We start from the raw sequence: 20,850 nt of genomic DNA, 5'->3' as shown, positions 1-20,850 counted from the left end.
AAATCATTAAAAAATACCCTAAATTACCGTAATTTTCTTATCCTTTCACTACTCTATGTTCTGGATTAATTTTTATATATATATATATATATATATATGTATATATATATATATATATATATATATATCAAACAAAAAAGCGTGTAAACATTTTGCAGGGCTTAACTTTTCAATCATACAGTTTCACGTGGCCAGGGGTAAATCTCTGTGATCTATAAAACTGAAAAAAGCATTAAAGATTTTTGCAAGCTTACATTTCTCAGCCATACATTTTCACATGTGCTGTGGTACATTTCTATGATATCTAACACTTCAAAAAAAGCATTAAAAAATTAGCTGGATTTAATTTCTCACCCATACATTATTCCGTGATTTCGGGTAAATTTCTGTGACATTATCTAACACTACAAATAAGCAAATTGACTGGATTACAGTTCTCATCCGTACACTATTCTGTGGTCTGGGGTACATTTCCTGTAATCTATAAAAAAAAGTGAAAAAACTGTTGAAAAATGTTGCAGTCTTAAATTTCTCAGCCATACAGTGTTACGTGGTCTGGGGTACATTTCTGTGGTATATAACACTCCAAAAAAGTGTTGAAACATTTTTCTGGATTTAATTTGATTGTCATCCATACACTTTTGCATACTTTCTGTTACATTACGGTAATATTAAACTCCCAAAAAACACTTTAACTGCTGCAGGTGACCAATTTTTTTTCTTTTATTAAAAATAATCTTGGTTCCAAGAGACCTAGCAATTACAAAATGCATAAGGCATGCGGTAAGGTACAAGGAAGTGGAAGTGCAGATGATGGTGCACGCAGATGCTGAGGACAAGGGGCTGGAGCGACTACGCCTGTTGCTTGAGCACAAGAAACACATCCATTCACAACTAGTGTTGAGCGATACCTTCCGATATTTGAAAGTATTGGTATCGGATTGTATCGGCCGATATCCGAAAAATATCGGATATCGCTGATACCGATATTCGATACCAATACAAGTCAATGGGACACAAATATCGGAATGTATCCTGGAATGGTTCCCAGGGTCTGAAGGAGAGGAAACTCTCCTTCAGGCCCTGGGATCCATATTCATGTAAAAAATAAAGAATAAAAATAAAAAATATGGACCCTGGACCTTAGAGGTGTAACCGGCAGCCTCCGTTCCTAAGAATGAGCGGGTGAAGTACCTTCGATGATGTCGCGGCTTGTGATTGGTCGCGTGACCGCTCATGTGACCGCTCACGCGACCAATCACAAGCCACGACGTCATCGCAGGTCCTTCATTCGCTCATTCTTAGGAACGGAGACTGCCGGTTGCAGCGGTTACAACCAGGGCGCGTCCGATGGTGAGTGTATTCATATTTTTTATTTTTATTCTTTATTTTACACATAAACATTCATCCCGATCCCGATATCGCAAAAAATATCGGAACTCGGGATCGGAATTCCGATACCGCAAATATCGGCCGATACCCGATACTTGCGGTATCGGAATGCTCAACACTATTCACAACACATAGGTTCCTGTCCCACTTTTCAGGGAGGCATGGTACACCAATTCTGAAGCCAGAGCAGTGCAAACAGGTGGTTGGTTGGATAGCAGATAATGCTTCCAGAAGGCTTGGCAGCACTACCCAGACTTCGACATGGTCTAGTCTCACCAGCCTACAGTCTGAATCAATCCTTACCCTGATCCTCCTTCCTCCCACCATGGTGAGTCCCAGGGGACTAGTGAATAGTGATTCCACATTCCACAGTAGGACATTCCGAGGAGCTCTTTAGAACAATATTTCTTGATAGTGGGCTCTCAAATGCATGCTCCAAGAGGGACAGGGGGATATGTTGTTTAGCGATGCACAAAACTTAGAGCTGCCTCAACCACAAGAAAATGATAGTGAAGAATGGCAAATTTTGGCTAATTAGGAAGATGATGATGAGGCACAGTTGCAGGTGTGTGCGGTGGAGTGTGTCTGTGGTGAATGTGTGTAGTGATTGTGTGTATAGTGTGTGTATAGTGTGTGGAGTGTGTATATGCAGTGTGAGTAAAATATGTGTGGAATGTGTATAGTGCATGCCCGCGTGTAGTCCATGTAATGAGTGTGTGTATACTGTGTGTGTATGAGAATTGTGTGCATATGTAGTGTGTGTAGTATGTGTGTAGTATATGTAGTGTGTGTAGCCGTGTGTCTTTTTGTTATGTATAGCCTGTATGTAGTTAGTGTTTAGTGTGTGTAGTGTGTGTATAATGTGTGTAGTGTGTGTAAAGTGTGTGTGTATGTGAACTGTGTGTGTATGTAGTGTGTGTAGTATATTTAGTGTCTGTGCAGTCGTGTGTGAAGCGTGTCTGTTTATATTATGTATAGTCTGAATTTAGTTTGTGTGCAGCGTATGTAGTATGTGTATAATTAGTGTGTGAAGTTATGGTTTAGTGAATGCGTGTTTAGTGTCTGTAAATTATATGCAAAGTTAAATAGAAAATTAGATATATAGATATAGACAAATATTCGTAGAAGGAACTAATCTAAAAAAAAAACTGTTGTAAAAAATGTATGTGAAATCTCTGTGTGAATATTTGTAGTAAACCTGATTGTACATCTCTAATTTTCCCACCAGCGTCCTGAGATACTAATTATACCTTGTGTGCTGAGCTGAGCAGTCAGTTGCTGCCGGTCATAATCTTACAAGAAAATAGTGTTACAAAAAAAAAAAAAAAATGATGACAGCATCATAGAAGAACCATCAAGTTGTCAGCGGTTTCATTAGATATTAATACTGTAATCTCATAAAAGTACAAGGTCTGGAGTGACCTTCGCTGTTTGATTAACAACACACATTCCCCCTTTAGACATCCACAAATTGCCTGGAAACTCAACCTCCAGACCTTATTTTATTTAATTAGTATCCTCACTTCAACATTTGCCTGGCCGCTTCCATATTGCACAATGACCCGTTAGGCTGCAGGTTCATTTAATCATGAATTGTGTTCTTTACGTGACATCTTCGGGTTACTGTGATAGAACTGAATAGCAACCTGGAAATTAATCACCTAAATTGCGAGGCATGTATTCAGAAGCGTCCCACCAGATTTAGGGCCCTCATCATTACCTACAATTTCATGTTACTCCGCATTAATAGGCAATTATTTTTTTTAAATCTATAGACCGCGGTTAATAAAAGAACCGCCATAACATGATACGAGCCCACTTTACATATTTATTGCCATCATTTCCAACATAAATAGCTACTTGTGGAAATATGTTTGCTTTCACTCTCGTGTAGATGAGATTTTCAATTGCCGTGGAACTTAATAATAATATTGGTTACACTTTTATATCGCTTTGCTTTGCCGCTTTACTTACAGGGGTTTTCATATCTTTGTAGGAGTATTTGTAACACAGGAATTCACAAGTTTCCGGATGTCACAAAAATCTTCTCGATAGAAGTAAATTTCATTTTGTAAGTATATTATTATATATATTTTTATTTTATTTTATGAAAAGGCTGTTCGTGTATGTCCGTACTCTAAAAAATGGTTACAATTAACTATTATTGCTAATTATTGCAATTTGGGGAAGGTCAAAGAAAGAAATTGGTTGTTGTTAAGAATACATGGCACTAAGTCGTCCGAAAACACTTACGATTTGTGAAAACTTGTTAGAAATGTCTACAAAGAAAAGAAAGAAACAAAAAAAGAGACAGAGTTGTTCACATTTAAATAAATAGCTTTTGTTTGTTTCAATTAACAATTTATTAATTTTTTTAGTTTTATATATATTTTACTTTTGTATTTTTATGTATTTATTTTTATTTTCCTCTCTCATGGGATATGACATGAGCAGGTCGGGTTATATTTGTAAACTATATTTTTCTTTTCTGATTCTATTATATATTTTGATATTGAATAAAGGATAAAGAAAAATCCGCAATATATGGATTTTTTTTTTTTTTTTACCACTGTTCACTCCACTCCACACGTTAGGGCATGTTAGGTTAGGCTATGGGTTGAACTAGATGGACTTAACCCTGCTGTTGTCTTCGGTCAAAAACGACCGACCTTGAATTTCAATATTCTTTAAAATATTCAAGATGCGGCTCTGAAACCCGTGGCCGACCGACCCATCCTTATTTAAGTCAATCAACCACAAGTTTCAGAACCGCATCTTGAACACTCCAAAAAATACCAAAGATCAAAATGGGTCTCCCCAGACCGAAGACAACAGCAGGGTTAACGTCTTCATTCAACCTTAATAATAACTAACTAGTGTGGTGAAATCGGCTGTGAATTCTGGCTCAGGCTTAAATAGAAAAGCAAATCCATATGTCACAAATTCAGATTTTGCTGCTTATTCATAACGGATTTGTAGTAAGACCTCAAAGTGGATTTGCAGCGTATTTTCCCATCCAATGTGTACGGAGGCCATGATTTATTCTGATCTAACTATGGCTAAGTTGAATCACGCTCCATTAAGGTTTTGCTGTTGTAATACAGTTAAAAATGGAGATTTTTTTTCCATGCTCCAAGGGCAGTGAAAACAAAACCCGGGATGGGGTATTGGTTTCAGGCTACTGAGATATTCCACTCTAAATCATTTATTAACTATCCACACAATAAGTAATAAATGTTAGGCCTCATTCAGACTTCCATTTTAATTTATGGGTCTGTTCACATTTCCGTTGATTTTTTTTGCAGACCGTATGACAACACAAAAAAAAAAACGTGTCCATTTTTGTTCCAAGTCACGGATCCATCTCGCTTATTGAAATCAATGAGTTCATGAAAAAATGGACAGCACACGTATGTTATCCATGTGTTATCGATCTGTGTGCTGTCTGTTTTTTAGTGTTTGATGAGTAGGAAAAGCTTGAATTTTTTTTTTACTTGAATACCAGGAAAATGGATGCCACAATATTGATGGGGATCCAAGCACCGGGGTCTATATGGTGCCTGATTTAAGCTTCTTTTATATGGGCTTCTAAGAGGTAAAACGAGTATTTGTAAGGCTAATTGAAAGCAGAAGGCAAGAACCCCGTTGCGTAACTCTCACTAACTGGCCATAAAACATAACTTTTATTAAAGAACAAAATAAATGAGGGAATTACTGATAGATTATTGTTAAAAAGACTCTTCCCATAATCTGCCAATATTTCACATGTTATATAAGGTATTGCTTTTAATTATCATGCAATGGCACCCCAGGGTGCCACTACTAATATGAAATGTAAAGTGTTTCAGCACATTGACGGCATCATCAGAGGATAGGACAATGGCAATTATTCTTCTTCTTATTATTATTATTATTATTGCCATTGTCCCATCCCCTGATGATGCCACAAACATGGTGAAACATGTTAGGGGGACTTGTTGTTTTAATTTAAATGTCCTATCCTGAAAATTAGTAGTGGCACCCAGGGGTGCCTTTGTGTGATAATTAGAAGCAATAGGTTAAATAACATGTTAAATATTTGCAGATTAGGGGCAGTTTCTTTTTAACAATTCACTACAAGTAATACCCTCATTTAATTTGATGTTTAATAAAAATTAAGTTTTACGACCTCCCAGGTCATTTGTACCCCATTGGTTTTCCATTTGTAAGGCTAAGAGCAGATGACTGTGCATTCTCTCATGCGAGTGTGATCCGATTCTCTCCGATGAGGAGAAGATGGAGAAAAAAAAAATATCCATCTTCTACATTCTATCAGTCTATGAAAGTCAGAGTGCTCTCAGATGTCATCCAAGTGTGTCCTGATGATTTCCACGCACTCACTGACTTCCATGGCCGAGTGCGATCCGAATCACCGAATGTTAGGGTTGTCGTCATGAAACATGAATCACACTCGGGCATTCAGTGATTTCTTTTCTTGGTCCGGCTCAGTCCAAGGTAAAAATCGAGCATGTGCATCGCCAATTAGAATATCATTGATCCGAGTGCAATCCGATGTTTTGTTGGATCGGACTCGGAGTGAAAATACGGTGATGTGCATAATCCCTAAGGGTACCGTCACACTGAAACGACGCTGCAGCGATACGACAACGATGCCGATCGCTGCAGCGTCGCTGTTTGGTCGCTGGAGAGCAACGATCCCGAGGTCCCCTGGTAACCAGGGTAAACATCGGGTTACTAAGCGCAGGGCCGCGCTTAGTAACCCGATGTTTACCCTGGTTACCAGCGTAAACGTAAAAAAACCAAACATTACATATTTACATTCCGTGTCTGTCCTCCGGCGCTCTGCTTTCCTCTGCACTGTCAGCGCCGGTCAGCCGGAAAGCAGAGCAGTGATGTCACCGCTGTGCTTTCTGGCTGGCCGGCGCTGACACAGGATGCAGGAGGAGTGCAGAGAAGCAGAGCGCCGGGGACAGACAGCGGTAGGTAAGTATGTAGTGTTTGTTTTTTTAACGTTTACGCTGGTAACCAGGGTAAACATCGGGTTACTAAGTGCGGCCCTGCGCTTAGTAACCCGATGTTTACCCTGGTTACCAGTGAAGACATAGCTGAATCGGCGTCACACACGCCGATTCAGCGATGTCAGCGGGAGATCCAGCAGACGATCTGCTACGACATACAATTCTCAGCGGGGTCCCTGATCGCAGTAGCGTGTCAGACACAGCGAGATCGTAACGATATCGCTGGAACGTCACGGATCGTGCCGTCCTAGCGATCAAAGTTCCACTGTGTGACAGTACCCTAAGAAAGTCCATGCCCGATCATTCACCCTTGTAAACATGGCCAAAGATCACATCTTTCATGCTGCCCAAAAATCGTCAGCAGCACATCTCCAGGTGTAAACAAGATGTGCTGCCGAGGAACAAGAAAACTGTATGGGGGCCAAATAATCCCATTGTCCTTTAATTTCCATACAGTTTGCATTGCCCTCTGTAAAGGAGTGCCCGTTGTCTTCTTCATTTGTCGATCAATGCTCGCTGCGGCAGGAAATCAGATCTGACTCAGCCCAGAGACCATCACTCCATTAAAACTTCCTCTAGCCATCGATGCTTCCATGTCAGCATAAATCTTAGCAGTATATCACAATAATATTATATCAGTGTGTTGGAGGGGGGTCCATAATTGTCATCCTACCCCTGCTAATTGCTATAATGAAGTAACTACAGAAATGCAAAAGACTGGTGGCACGGTATCCCATGCTGGACCTACTCAGTCTATATGGCCAATCATACATATTTATGGGATTTGGAGGCAGAAAAATTAGTTTTCCTATAAACAGTAGCGCTCTTGGGTTGTGTCTGGTCCCATTCACAAAAATATTGGATCTCGTGCAATACCAAGCACAGCCTTTGGATAACAAGAACGATATTTTTTTTAGGGAACAAAACTAGGATGACTTTTATAATCCCCCTTTTTGCCACTTTCCATTATTTACTGCATTTACTGAAGTCACCTCTCCACTTTCACGTTTCTCTTCTCCCAGGGAAATCTATGACAATCTGCATATTACTGCAATACCAGCAAATGCTTTCCAAGAATTGAACAATGAGTCCTTGACTCTGTAAGTAATACAAATCTTTATGTTTTATATGGTTTGGTAACTGGATGGAAATATTGGGGAATTGCCTCTAATTATACAGTCATTGGCCAAACCATAAACATGAGCGGCGTGAACAAAGAGCATCCTGGGAGGGGGATTCCTATTCCCAGTTACTTTCCTGCACTCTGCTCATATATACATATTCGAGAAGCATAAGAGTTCATAGAAGAGTGATCCCCCACCTCAAAACTTGGGGCCAACCTTGATAAACCAAAATACTAGAGAGAGCCCCTAAATGCAAGCTACAGGGGTATGCTAAGTGGATGCCCCAAGGGACTCGCAGCCTACCGGCGTAGCATTATAGTCCTCCGTTAGAGTCTGTATTACAACTCGTATCGCCTGGAGAGTGACAGAGAGGCATTAATGGGCCCGATAGTGACGGACCACAGGTTAAGGTATTAGGACCAAGATATCATTGATCACAATATTTAGTTTATTTGTAATAATAGAACAATAGCGTGTGATTAGAATTGTGTTGAGAAATATTTGTTGGTATAGACATGTTTGGTATCTGTGTAGTCGAAACGGTCTGGAGAATCATAATGCCAGGTCAGTTTTATTGTTAAGTAAAGATGGTAAATAAAAAAAAATAAAAAATTTTGTGAAATTGCACTATTTTTTGCAATTTCAACGCCCTTGAAATATTTTTCCCACTTTTCAGTGCATTACATGATAAAAATGAATGACTTAATTTAAAAGTACAACTATTCCCGGAAAAACAAGCCTATTTGGACATAAAAGTAAAAAAAAAAAGTGATGGCTCTTGAAAGAAGAGGAGCAAAAAAAAACGGAAAAAAAAATGGAAAAGCTAAAGGGTGAAGGAGTTAACATAAGAAACTGAATTTGGTCTTTTAAATTAGTCTTTTTAACGGGGTTGTCCACTAATAGGACAATACCTTCTTAAACTAAATGTTCGGCCCCGATAAAATAATAAAGCCTATACTCACCTCCTGTGCCGGCTCGTTCCAGCAGTGTCAGCGCTCGCGGTCTCGGGGCAGTGGAATGACACAGGATGCCTGGCACCCAATCAGCGCTGGCATCACTGACTCCACCTTCGGAGAAACTGAACATGAAGAGGAAGTCTGGCCTGAGGCTGATCACTGGCTATCTCTTCATGTTCAGTTTGTCCGAAGAAGGAGACGGTGACGCCGGCTCTGCTGATTGACTGCCGGCATCACGTGTCACAACACCGCATCACAGCCTCGGGGAGAGCGAGTGCAGACACCAAGGGAACGGCACCAGCACGGGAGGGGAGTATAGGCTTTATTATTTTATCCTAACATTTATTCTTAACATTTAGTTTAAGAAGGGGTTGTCCTAGTAGTGGACAATCCCTTTAAATTTGGTCTCATTAAATTTGTAACAACTGCCGATGAATAAACACGGATTGCCCACGGACGAAAAATGAGAAAACGAAATGTCAAAGTTTTCTGTATGACTATTTTAACAAAAAATTTAAAATCATAACCCAAAAATAAAGGTGAAATAGCTGAGGGGAGGGTTTCGCCATTTCACCTCACTTAGAATCTTTTTCCTGTTTTTCATTACCTTTATACTGTAAATGTATAGTGGCATTAAAAGTGACAATTCGTACCGTTAAAAAAAAGCAAGGCCTCATATGGCGACGAAGATGGGAAAATAAAAAAAAGTATAACTTTTGGAAGAGGGGGAGGAAAAAAATCTGTTAAACGGAAAATCACCCAGATTTGAAGAGGTTAAATAGTGACACAGTATAGGGAAAATAGCCAAAGGTATTTTTTTTCCACCAAACTGAATTTCTGCACTGCAAGTATTAGAAACTGGGGTAAAAAAGAAAAAGAAAAAGTGTTTACAAAGCCATTTACTGCTTAGCGAGTCCTGTCAGTGTTAATGTGACCCTTGCATTTTTCACGCTTTAGGAAACTTTTCAGAAATGGATTTGAAGAAATACAAAACTGCGCGTTCAACGGCACAAAGCTGGATCAATTGTAGGTATAATTATTCTACTCTGTAGAGACCGTGCATGGAGGGTTAACCCTGTGTGAGCTACTCACTGATCTCATTTACTAATGTTGTTATTTACTAGACCATTGAGACCAAGGATATGTGCACACAACGTCTTTTTCATTCAAGCAATCCTGACGAGTTTTTCGAAAGGAAGATCTTTCAGAAAACACTGCCTTTTTTCCCTGAGGTGTCTGCTTTAGCACCTTTATGGTTGTTACCTGAACATCTTGTTGACCACCAGTGTTTTGTTTTTATTCTTTTCTTTGTGTTTTTCCAGTGTTTTCCAGATGTTTTTTTTTATTTCAACAAAGAAGAAACTGCTAGTGTTTTTTTCAGTCAAAAAAGATGGCTAAATTCTTAAAAAGATGCCCGGGTATCTTTTGGGCCTTCACATTGACTTATTAAGTACAGAGTGGCTTCAGAGCAGAAGATACCTGAAAAATGACCCCCCACTCACTTCTTTTATCCGCTTGACATTTTGGGAAATCTGAAATGGTTAAAAGACACTCCAAGGACTGAACATATGAATAGCGATTTTACATAAAAAAGCAAATGATGATTTTTTTGTACTTTCTGGGCGATTTATCAGGCGGGCTTGATGAGGAGATGGGTTGGAGTCAGACACTCCTGATTGATGAAGTGGCATACCCCATTTGATAAATCAGGAGGATCGGACGAGTGGTGTACACCGCCGTGTGCGCCTCAACACAAACCCTACTCAAGACCCTGTTGGAGTCAGATTTGTGGTGTAGAAAAGGCCACCGCTTGTCATAAATTTGACAAGCGGTGGTCGCCACTCCTCCGTTCAGCCCCAATTCTCCCACTTTGTCGAAGCTGGGTGTAAATCGCGTGAACATTCATTTTACTGAAGCTGCCAGTTGTGCCGAAATTATGCAACTGAATACTGGCGTGAAGCTTTCATGAATCGAGTCCACTGTGGGCACATGCCCAAGGCTCATGTGTATTTAACTCTATAACATATATCTTTGAAAGACAAAACGAGGAGTGAAACATAAAGAAAACAAATAATTCAGAGATTTGCCCGACTTCGTTGTATTGGACTCATCCTGGCTTTGACTTACAGGGAACCCGTCAGCCGGTTTTTAGACCCCAAAGTAACATCCTCACAGTAAAGTACCTGTAATGCTGATTACGTCCATACGTTTATGTTATAAGTCTGTGTCTCCGTTGTCCATCTGCACATTTTTGTGCCGGTGGGTGAAGGGCTTGGCCAACACTTACAGCTCTCTGGTTCCTCTCCCTCTTTCACCTCTCAGCTCCGGCCTCCTGTCAGTGATTGACAGGTCACTCTTCTGTTATCTGCGCCCTTGGCTGACATCTTTCACAGGTGCTGTCATTCCCAAGGACGGCACAATGACATTACATATGGCACTGCCATAATCAAAGTCATTTGTAGAATCAAGGTCATTTTTACCAAACATTGAACACCATAAATATGATACTCACAAAACAACGGCACCAGTATAGGGCTTTTTTTCACCATTTCACACCCTTTGATTTTTTTTTCCCTGCTTTATAGTATATTGTATGGTAAACTGAATGGCCGGATCAGGGACCACCGAGTGCAGAGGCGCCACAACTTAATTTATTGTCCTCAAATCCAGGACCATTCAAAACTACTACTTATCCTGCAAAAAATAAACTCTTAAGCAGCAAAAAAAACGGGAGTTAGAATATGGGAAGGAAAAAAATAAAAGCACAAAAATGAAAAATGGTTATTTCAGCTACCCATTTTAGAGCATCATGAAGTAGGGTCAGAGATCCTGATTCCAGCGATGTTTCACACCACAGGGTTCTTGTTTAAGTTTTGATAAAATCACAGTTTTATCTGCTGCAGATCTGAATGCTGAGCTCTGTATAACCCGCCCACATCTCTGATTGGCAGCTATCTGTGTACACTGTACATAGGCAGTAAGCTGCCAATCAGTGCTGGGGGTGTGGTTGGACTACCTAGCAGAAGGTTTACTAGTCCTCTAGTGATAATCTCCTGCTGATAAAACATGTTACTTTCTCAATACTACAGCAAGCAGCCCAGTAAGTGACATATCGCTGCAATCAGCGTCTCTGTCTCTGCATTATGATGCTCTCTACAGTGGAAAAAAAGTACTGACGGATTCCCTTTCAGATTTTAAAGTGACCCTTTATTAGCCATATGTCCAATTTTAAGAATGCCATGTGCAGTAGATTTGGATAAATCATCAAACAACAGAGGTGAAGTCACTTCACTCTAGGCACAATATTAGTATGCAGGATCTCATGACTATTAAATTGAATTTCTATGGAGAAATGTAGTGTAATTAATATCTGTTGCACGCAGGTTCCTTAATGACAACAAAAATCTACAACGTTTCCATAATGATGCCTTAAAGGGAGCCACTGGACCAAATCTTTTGTAAGTACAATAGTCATTTAGTTTCTTCATTTCAGACATTTATTAATAATTCTAAAAGAAGTCATTTCTTCAATTAATACACTCTAAGAAAACGAAATCAATTCAGCTGAGCACAGTACAGTTTATTAGTTTCTAGTCAGTAATTTACTAATGTATGAGCATAATGAGCATCAATTAATAGGAGATGTTCTATTCATTTTATACTGTAAAGGTAGCAATAACAATTGTAATCCGAAAAACTTTATTGAAAATTATTTCCTTTAGAAGGAAATTTCTGGTTATATTTTCTTAACTCATGCCTTTCCTTTAACACAAAACCTGTAAAGAACAGTATGGTCCTGTTGCTCTTCATCATCATTCTGCCAGCACTATAGTTATTGGAGCTAAACCTCACTCTCACTTCCTGTAATCTGTCTTGGTGTCTCTGTTGCTAGAGATGGATTGTACTTGACAATAGGCAGAGGATAGCATTTTAGATGAGCACATTGGATTGGTTTTTCAGCGCAGACGCTAGGAGATAAATCCACCCTCACTTCCTATAGAGAGACAAAGCCCTGCTATTACTTCCTGTAATCCATCTCTATCTCTCTGCTGCAAGTGGCGGATTACACTTGACAACAGGCAGTGGCACATAGTTACAGAGAATAAAAGGTACCTAGTGGCTGGCACTTTGGAGTGATTGCCTATAAAATTACAGTGACAAACTATTATTTCGGGAGAGGGAGTGAATGTAAGCACACATCCCAAGTGGCCCTTTTGCTATTGAGCTTTGACAAACTTGTCAGATTAAGTACTGAACTACTGGTGATTTCAGATACCCTCTGCTCACTAGGAGTATCCAGATTCTTCAGTTAACTGGGTTGTCCAATGGCCTCATACTGATGAGCTGACCTATCTATTATTCATTTATTTTACTCAATTATATAGCATCATTAATTCTATAGACATCACCTTCACTGTCCCTACGAGCTAATCTCGCTGTCAATATGACTTTGGAGTGTGTGTAACGCGGCATGGAGTGGTAACCGTAGGTGAGGTACTCATCTCTTATGCCCCGGCACGTTACATGAAGGTGGGGGTCCCGGCTGGGTGTGTGGACTTGTGCTGTGAGGTGGCACTTCGCCCGTGCAGGCACCATGTAACCGATGATGCTGGTTTGCCAGGATCAGGTGTGGGATAGTTCAATGAGAGAGACCACCATTCCAAAATAAACTTTTTACTGAATGGGAACTTGGTAGGGAGTATATACAGGAGATAGGGGGAACACAACTTCACAAACGTTTTCTTCACAACAAGGAGCATGTTCCACACAGTTCTGACTCCTTCCTCTTTACCCTCTTTATTTGTCCTTTGTATTCACTGTTTTTCACTACTTCACCACAATCCATCTCAACTCTACAGTTCAGCTTTACAAGAATTCTTTATTCAACCTGCAGTTTTGCATCTTTTCCCACTTAGCTATGATGCCAGGATGGCAGATAATTATCTTCTCTAATGCTGTCGATCCGGAACTCCTGCCCGGAGCACTTTGTTTGTTTCGCTTACTAAGTCCTGTATAGGCCTTTTAACTTCTGGAGTTATAAACTCTAGGCCTTACTGCTAGGCATCCTCTCACAGGATCCTTCTCCAGAGAATCACTCTGTATCTCAGTCACCTTTCCTCCTTTTTGCTCCGGATCACGCTATCTCTTTCTCTCAGTCTCCTCTCACTTTAGAGACACCCAAGAATACAGCCCTGCTCTGCTCACATTGGACCTTAGGTCCTTTCCCTATGCACTCTGGACCCCATCTCCTGTTATAACAAGAGACTGTCACTTTTCCTTCAGTTTCACCCTTCCCACACTGGGCTAGTCCCAGCCATTAACTCCTGCTATCTCTGCTGTCAGCAATTCACAATATCAACATCATTAACACAATTCGCCATATACATCACAATTCACATTACAATAACACTTGTTTCTTCAAATGGGATCATGGACAATATGTTCATCTCCTTACATTTGGGATGAAACTGGAAAACCTGGAGGAAACCCACACAAATATGGGGAGAACCCACAAACTCCTTGCAGATGTTATCTTTGATGGGATTTGAAGCCAAGACCCCCAGCGCTGCAAAGCAACAGTGCTAACCAACGAGCCACCATGCTGTCCATATCCTTTGAATAGGTCATCAATGTCAGATTGGTGGGGGTCTTACACTGGAAACCCCCACCAATAATCTATTAACAGATGCTGGTTGGAAACAGTGTACAGAGAAGCTTAGCTCCTTCACACCATTTAGTGGCCATTACTTAGAACTATAACTTAGCTCCTATTAAAATTGAAAAGGCTGATGGGTAGGGGTGTCAAATGTTGGTCCCCCACCCATCTAATATTGGTGACCTATCAAATGGATGGGTCACCAATAACAGAACAAATGGACAACCCCTTTAACAAGATAATACAATTATATTCTATAGTAATGTAATTGCAAAGCTATAGAGAACAGGCCAGCTGTTCTAACATGTCATTTTTAAGAAATATTTCTATTTTCCATGATATAAAGCAAAAAAAAATGAATTGAATCATTAACCTCTGCTTTGTCTTGTTCCTCTGTTATGCCTCCTGGAAATGTAGAATTGGGTGTTACTAAACCCTTTGTGACAAAAGCTAGGATTGTCACTATACAGTTATGGATCGATTAGTGTGAGATATTGCAGAGATACTCCGATATAACTAAGGGAAATAGTACAATCAGCTTGTAAATGCATTTGTACATTTCCAAGAGGAATAATATAAGGGATTTGGTCATCAAACCAAAATTATAAATCCTGTGCAGAAATGATATAGAAATGGCTTATATGGAGGTAATGAGATGTAGACATGTTTTTGTTTTCTAGAGACATAACGGCTACAGCATTAGAGCATCTCCCTGTCCATGGACTGGAATACATCCAAGTCCTAGTGGCAGAAAAATCCTATTACCTGAAGAAATTACCAGCTCTGGAGAAACTCACCAAGTTGGTGAAAGCCCAGCTGACGTATCCCAGTCACTGCTGTGCTTTTGCAAATATGAGACAAAAAGAGTAAGTGAAACAATATGTATCCTAAAATATAATCTTTTGCATGAAAGTTTCTTTTCCATAATCCTCACTTATATAGGGCCATCATATTCAGCAGCACTTTACAGACATCACTGTCTCACAATCTAAATTCTCTATCAGTATGTGTTTGGAAGGTGGGAGGAAACAGCTGAACCAGGAGGAAACCCACGAAAACACGGGGAGGACATGCAAATTCCTTGCAGATGTTGCTCTTGGTGGATTTAAGCTCAGGACAAGGGTTGGGTAGACCCATTGATGTTCGGGTCCATCGGGGTTTGGCTAAACTTTATAAAAAGATTTGGTTTGGTTACCAGTACGGTACCGCTGCGTATCACGGGACCGATTCGGGATCCCACGCTGTCACACAGAGGACAGAGTGTGAGCCAGTGGATGTGACCAATAGTGAAAAAGTTACCGCTGGTCAGGTGTCGGCTCATGACTACTACTGATAACAGCAAGAGCAGGTGACGCTGATGAGAGTATTCACCAGCCGGCGTCTGTGCATAGTAAGGAATATGTCAGTGAGATATATAATTATAAGGAAGACGAAGATATTGACGACTGTCAGGTATGACCGGGACACATCTGAGATGAATGGCGATGAACTAGAAGTTGTAAAGGACTTTAACCTAGTTGGATCAATCATCACTTGAGATGCATCAACATACCGGAAGTCAATAGGAGAATAGCTATAGACAGGTCAGCAATGAAGTTACAGGACAAGGTCTTCAAATTGAGGAACATTTCACTGGCGACAAAGACACGGCTCATGCATAGTTTGGTCTTTTCTGTGGTAACATATGAATGCAAAAACTGGACGATAAAGAAACAAGACAGAAGGAGAATCAACCCCTACAAAATGTGGGGCTGGAGAAGGATGTTATCAATACTATGGAGGGAAATAAAAACAAACAAATCAATTTTTGAACAAATCAAGTAAGACATGTCATTCGAAGCCAAGGTGTGAGCTCAGTGGCTGGAGCTGCCACGTTTAGCGCTTACATTATTCTTCCACAGAGTTATGCCTCGAACAACCCATACAGGTGAGCGACAAACCCTTCGACTGATGTCAGCGGTGTTGTCCAATCTCAGAAGAAAAGTCTACAGTCACTCTACAGGACTGTAGGTTGCCAAGTTGGTGCCGTGCACAATCTACCTTCCATGTGGTTGAGCATTCACATGAGCTCTTGCATGCAATGTACATATTCAATCATGCAAGTCACACACACATGCCCACCCACACAGAAATATTGAGTAACGGCAGACTTTTCTGATGAGACTGGTCAACCCCTTTAGTTGACTTGGCATTATACGGTGATGCGCCAGTGTTCACTTGCTATTTTCCAGCAATGTGGATTGTGATGCTATACAGTGCCAATGGCAGCCTCACCTCTCGACCGTATTCTAGCAGAACACTTTATCAAGGTACCGAACGCAATTCATCAATTTGGCTAAATTAGAAGCTCTCCATTATCAAGCACGAAAGAAAGGAGCTGTAGAAAATCTACATTAATGGCTTTATTATCCACTCGAAAGGTGCCGTATAATCCCGGCTCACACCATTACTACGTTTCAGAGTTCAGAGTTTTGCCATCTTTCCAAAGATAACGTCGCCTGTGAGGTTGTGATAACTTTTCATGGCCCAACCTATAAAATCATCATCTTCACCGAAGCATAAGCTTGTAAAGCAACAATAGTCTTCCAAGCCAAGGAGATCTCTGCTACTTAATAGCTGCGAATGTCTCAGCTTTTATAATGCACCGGTCTGACATGTCTTCATTCTGGAAACATTTGTTGAACAGCCATAAAATCTCTTATTACCGTATTTCACATCACCTTCCAACTTCAAATAAACGTATTAATTGTTTATTAAAAAGTTGTTCAATTTTCCAGTATACCTTATGTGTCTCTGTCACTGAGGCCATTCAGTTTTCACCCAATGCTCTGCTGTAGCTCTACTGTCCCAGTAGCACAGAAAACAAGGGTGTTATCATAACAAATTGGAATTATGCAGGTTCAAAGAAAACAAAGATATTATCACATTTATTTGGAGACTAAATGAAAAGTAAATTTACCTTAGTGAACCGTATAAACCGGCACTGTTCATACACTACTTATATTTATTATGGAATTCATGAAAATGGGCTATATACCTATAGTGCAAAAACGGGATGTGATAGAGAAATTATAAGATCAGATTTGAATTCAGCACCCACAAATTAGTCTAAAACTGTTCTTAAAGTCCATGCCAGAAATTTTTTTTTTGTAGACCAGTGTAATCAGCCTTTTTATTTTGATGACTCAGGGCCCCATTCCAACTTTTTCTATGAAGATCTTAAGGCTCATTTTGACAAGACGATAATCGACAATGAAAATTTTGTTAGAGCGCTCATTCACTATTTATCGATTTGGATAAACCTGCTGGCAATCTTTCAATAAATGAGCAATTGCTCTTTTGTCGAGTGGCTGGCTCAATCATCATTCTTGGAAGCACGTTATCCGATGTAGACAGGAGCTGTGCTGACAATAGCGATAATATTCTAGCCGCTCATTAATGATTGTTTTGTACCCATTGTGGGGGTTTCCAGCTCTTTAGAAGTTGCCAGATCCACACAATCATGAAGTTTATTGGTGCAAACAGATAGATTTATTAAAATCCCTAAATCTCCAGCACAAAGGAAGGCAAACAATCTTTGCTCTGGCATAAAGGTAAGCAAAAATAAACAAACAACCCATATGTTAATACGGGATCACAGAGCGGGCTCACCCATTTAAAATTAACTCAGGTCTTAGTTAGCTTCTGACAGAAACTGACCAGCATATACTAGGTCTTTCCACCTCCATACACAAACCCAACTGAGACAGAACAGCTGCCTTAAATAAGCCCCTCAATTCCCTAAGTGTAGATATGGGAGCAACCAGTCCCACTCAACTCTTCTAGCCGTTCCCAAACCCAAAAATCCGAGCCCATTAAAAAATCCTCTCAGGAACTTATCTTTGCTGGAGCCTTCTTTTCCGGGACTCACATCAGCAAGGCTAGCCACCTTGGTGACACATACCACCTTATGCAGGACTATGCCAGCTGCTTTCCTACACCATAGAGACGTCCACCAATCGACTTGCGTATAGGCAATCAGCTGTTTAATGGTCATGATTGGCCTGTTTAAATAGGCGCATATGGTTAGAACATATTTCCATTGCACCATTGCCATGAATGAGCGATCCTTAGAATGCTAGGCTGCTAATCCGCCAACATATGAGCAAAACGCTCATTCAATAAGTGAAATGTTTTTTTTGTATCTCGGCAGCACATCATTCTGTGCTTTGTAAACAGGAGCTGTGCTACCGAGACTATAGCAGCCTATGCCCACTGATCTATCTATTACAGATTGCTCTGTGTGCATGTGCAGCTAAGGCCTTATTGGCCTGTATTAAACGACCGCCGATCATTAAAGAAGTAGCTAATTGTATGAACCTACCACCAGAAAGTAAATTAAAAAATGCCCAAAAAATAAATATAAATTCGAAATAAAAATTGACTCTTTATTCTCCTAACTATCCAAAAATCATTTTATAATTGTGCTCCTTTAGCAAATAAGTCATCCAATTACTAAGCACTGTACAAAGTGAGAACTTCTATTACTCATTCATTAACCATGTTAATGGTTAAACCAAGGTTTTTTGATGGTCAGATCTCACTGATGCCAGGTCTTCCCAGCAGGTGTGAACAAATTCCTTACATAACTCAATAGTAATGATGTTAGCATTCCTTATGATTTTAATCAGAACATCATATTCCATATTCATTTTCCAACTTCTTACAAAGGACACAGGCCGGATAGGTCCAAAGAACGAGAAGAGTGTTCTGCGGCCAAAGGAAATAAACATTAGATTCCAATAGAAGAACCCAATACAGTAGGCCAAACCGTCTCTTGCCAAGAGGATTGATAACCTCACTCTATTACTCACTAACCACACATGCCTATAGATCTTCTTCCACTACCCCTTAGAGCTCATGTCCTAATTGTGTAACATAGTAACATAGTTAGTAAGGCCGAAAAAAGACATTTGTCCATCCAGTTCAGCCTATATTCCATCATAATAAATCCCCAGATCTACGTCCTTCTACAGAACCTAATAATTGTATGATACAATATTGTTCTGCTCCAGGAAGACATCCAGGCCTCTCTTGAACCCCTCGACTGAGTTCATAGTAACATAGTTAGTAAGGCCGAAAAAAGACATTTGTCCATCCAGTTCAGAACATTTGTCCATCCAGTTCAGTACAGTTACTTGGAGCCATGCTGTGTCACTCAAATAAGTCTAAGGGGTTTTGCTGTCCCTCCACATGCCTAAAGGTACCGTCACACTCAACAACTTTGCAAAGAGAATGACAACAATCCGTGACGTTGCAGCCTCCTGGATAGCGATCTCGTTGTGTTTGACACGCAGCAGCGATCTGGATCCCGCTGGTCGGAGCTAGAAGTCCAGAACTTTATTTCGTCGCCAGGTCAGCGTGTATCGTCATGTTTGACATCAAAAGCAACGATGCCAGCAACGTTTTACATGGAGCTAACAACCAGCGAGAACGAAAAGTGAGTCGCCGTTATGTCACTGGATCGCTCCTGCATCGTTCTGGAGTTGCTGTGTTTGACGTCTCTACAGCGACCTAAACAGCGACGCTCCAGCGATCTAGTTTAGGTCGGCTCGTTGTCTATATCACTGCAGCGTCGCTGAGTGTGACGGTACCTTTTGAAGAAGAATTTAAAAGTTAGAAAAAAAATTCCATACTGCTCTCAACTCCCCATCCTTTGTGCCCTTGCTACTCATGTTACATCAGTCATTCGTAACGCGGGTCCTTGTCCGACACCTGCACATCCTGTACTCTGCTTCCCACTGGCAGAGCTATTTAGAGATATAATAAATACAGAGCTAAAAGGGAGAGTAGTCGGACAGATGGGTCGTCAGCGGTATCTCCCTGCCCGCTGCCAGTTATTGACATGTCTTTCCACATACACACACGCAGGGAGGGACCTGTCACTAAAGAGGAACGGGTGCGGAGAAGCCACAGGGGACCCACCTGTCCGACTAGTCACCCTTGTGGCTCTGTCCCCGGTTGCTTCTGAAGTATGCTTTTCTCTGAAACACCGCAGTGTTTCAGAGTCAAACATACCGGGCTAAAATCATACAGCCAGTGCCTGATACATGCTGCCGGTAGATTAAGCAGCATGAATTAGCAGTCAGGTTCCCTTTAAATCTAAATTTTATATTAAATAGATATGTTTAAGTATTTTTTTAGTTTTCATATCATAATCCTTGTAAAAAATATCCTGAAATCTTTCACTCCTGCTGCTAAGATCGGTATTCAACTGATTCTTCCTGTTCTGTAGAAATCGCTTTTCGACAGTCAACTTCTTATCATCAAAATCTGGATTATAATGAAACGCCTATATATTAATTGTATATATATATATCTCAACATCACCGAACAGCAGAGATGGTGATAGATTAGTGATGAGCGAGTATACTTGTTACTCGAGATTTCCAGAGCACGCTCGGGTGGTCTCCGAGTATTTGTTAGTGCTTGGAGATTTAGTTTTCCTTGCCCCAGCTGGATGATTTACAGCTACTAGCCAGCTTGATTACATGTGGGGATTCCCTAGCAACCAAGCAACGCCCACATGTACTCAGGCCGGGTAGCAGCTGTAAATCATTCAGCTGGGGCAAGGAAAACTAAATCTCTCAGCACTCACAAATACTCAGGAGACCACCCAAGCGTGCTCAGGAAAACCTGGGCAACGAGTATACTCACTCATCACT

The 20,850-nt window shown here is 40.5% G+C and overlaps 1 protein-coding gene across 1 annotated transcript in view; it reads left to right on the top strand.

Moving 5' to 3' along the window:
- Window positions 1-20,850, top strand: part of LHCGR (luteinizing hormone/choriogonadotropin receptor) — a 200,024-nt gene that overhangs the window by 132,993 nt on the left and 46,181 nt on the right. Inside the window, exons 5-9 of the mRNA XM_069767895.1 lie at window positions 3,389-3,463; window positions 7,433-7,510; window positions 9,448-9,516; window positions 11,874-11,948; window positions 14,827-15,012. Coding sequence (XP_069623996.1) covers window positions 3,389-3,463; window positions 7,433-7,510; window positions 9,448-9,516; window positions 11,874-11,948; window positions 14,827-15,012 — 483 coding nt within the window. The remainder of the gene's footprint in view (window positions 1-3,388; window positions 3,464-7,432; window positions 7,511-9,447; window positions 9,517-11,873; window positions 11,949-14,826; window positions 15,013-20,850) is intronic.

The sequence above is a fragment of the Ranitomeya imitator genome, chromosome 5, assembly GCF_032444005.1.
Source record: "Ranitomeya imitator isolate aRanImi1 chromosome 5, aRanImi1.pri, whole genome shotgun sequence".
In the NCBI taxonomy this organism is placed as follows: domain Eukaryota; kingdom Metazoa; phylum Chordata; class Amphibia; order Anura; family Dendrobatidae; genus Ranitomeya; species Ranitomeya imitator.
This window is presented reverse-complemented; position numbering and strand designations above follow the sequence as displayed.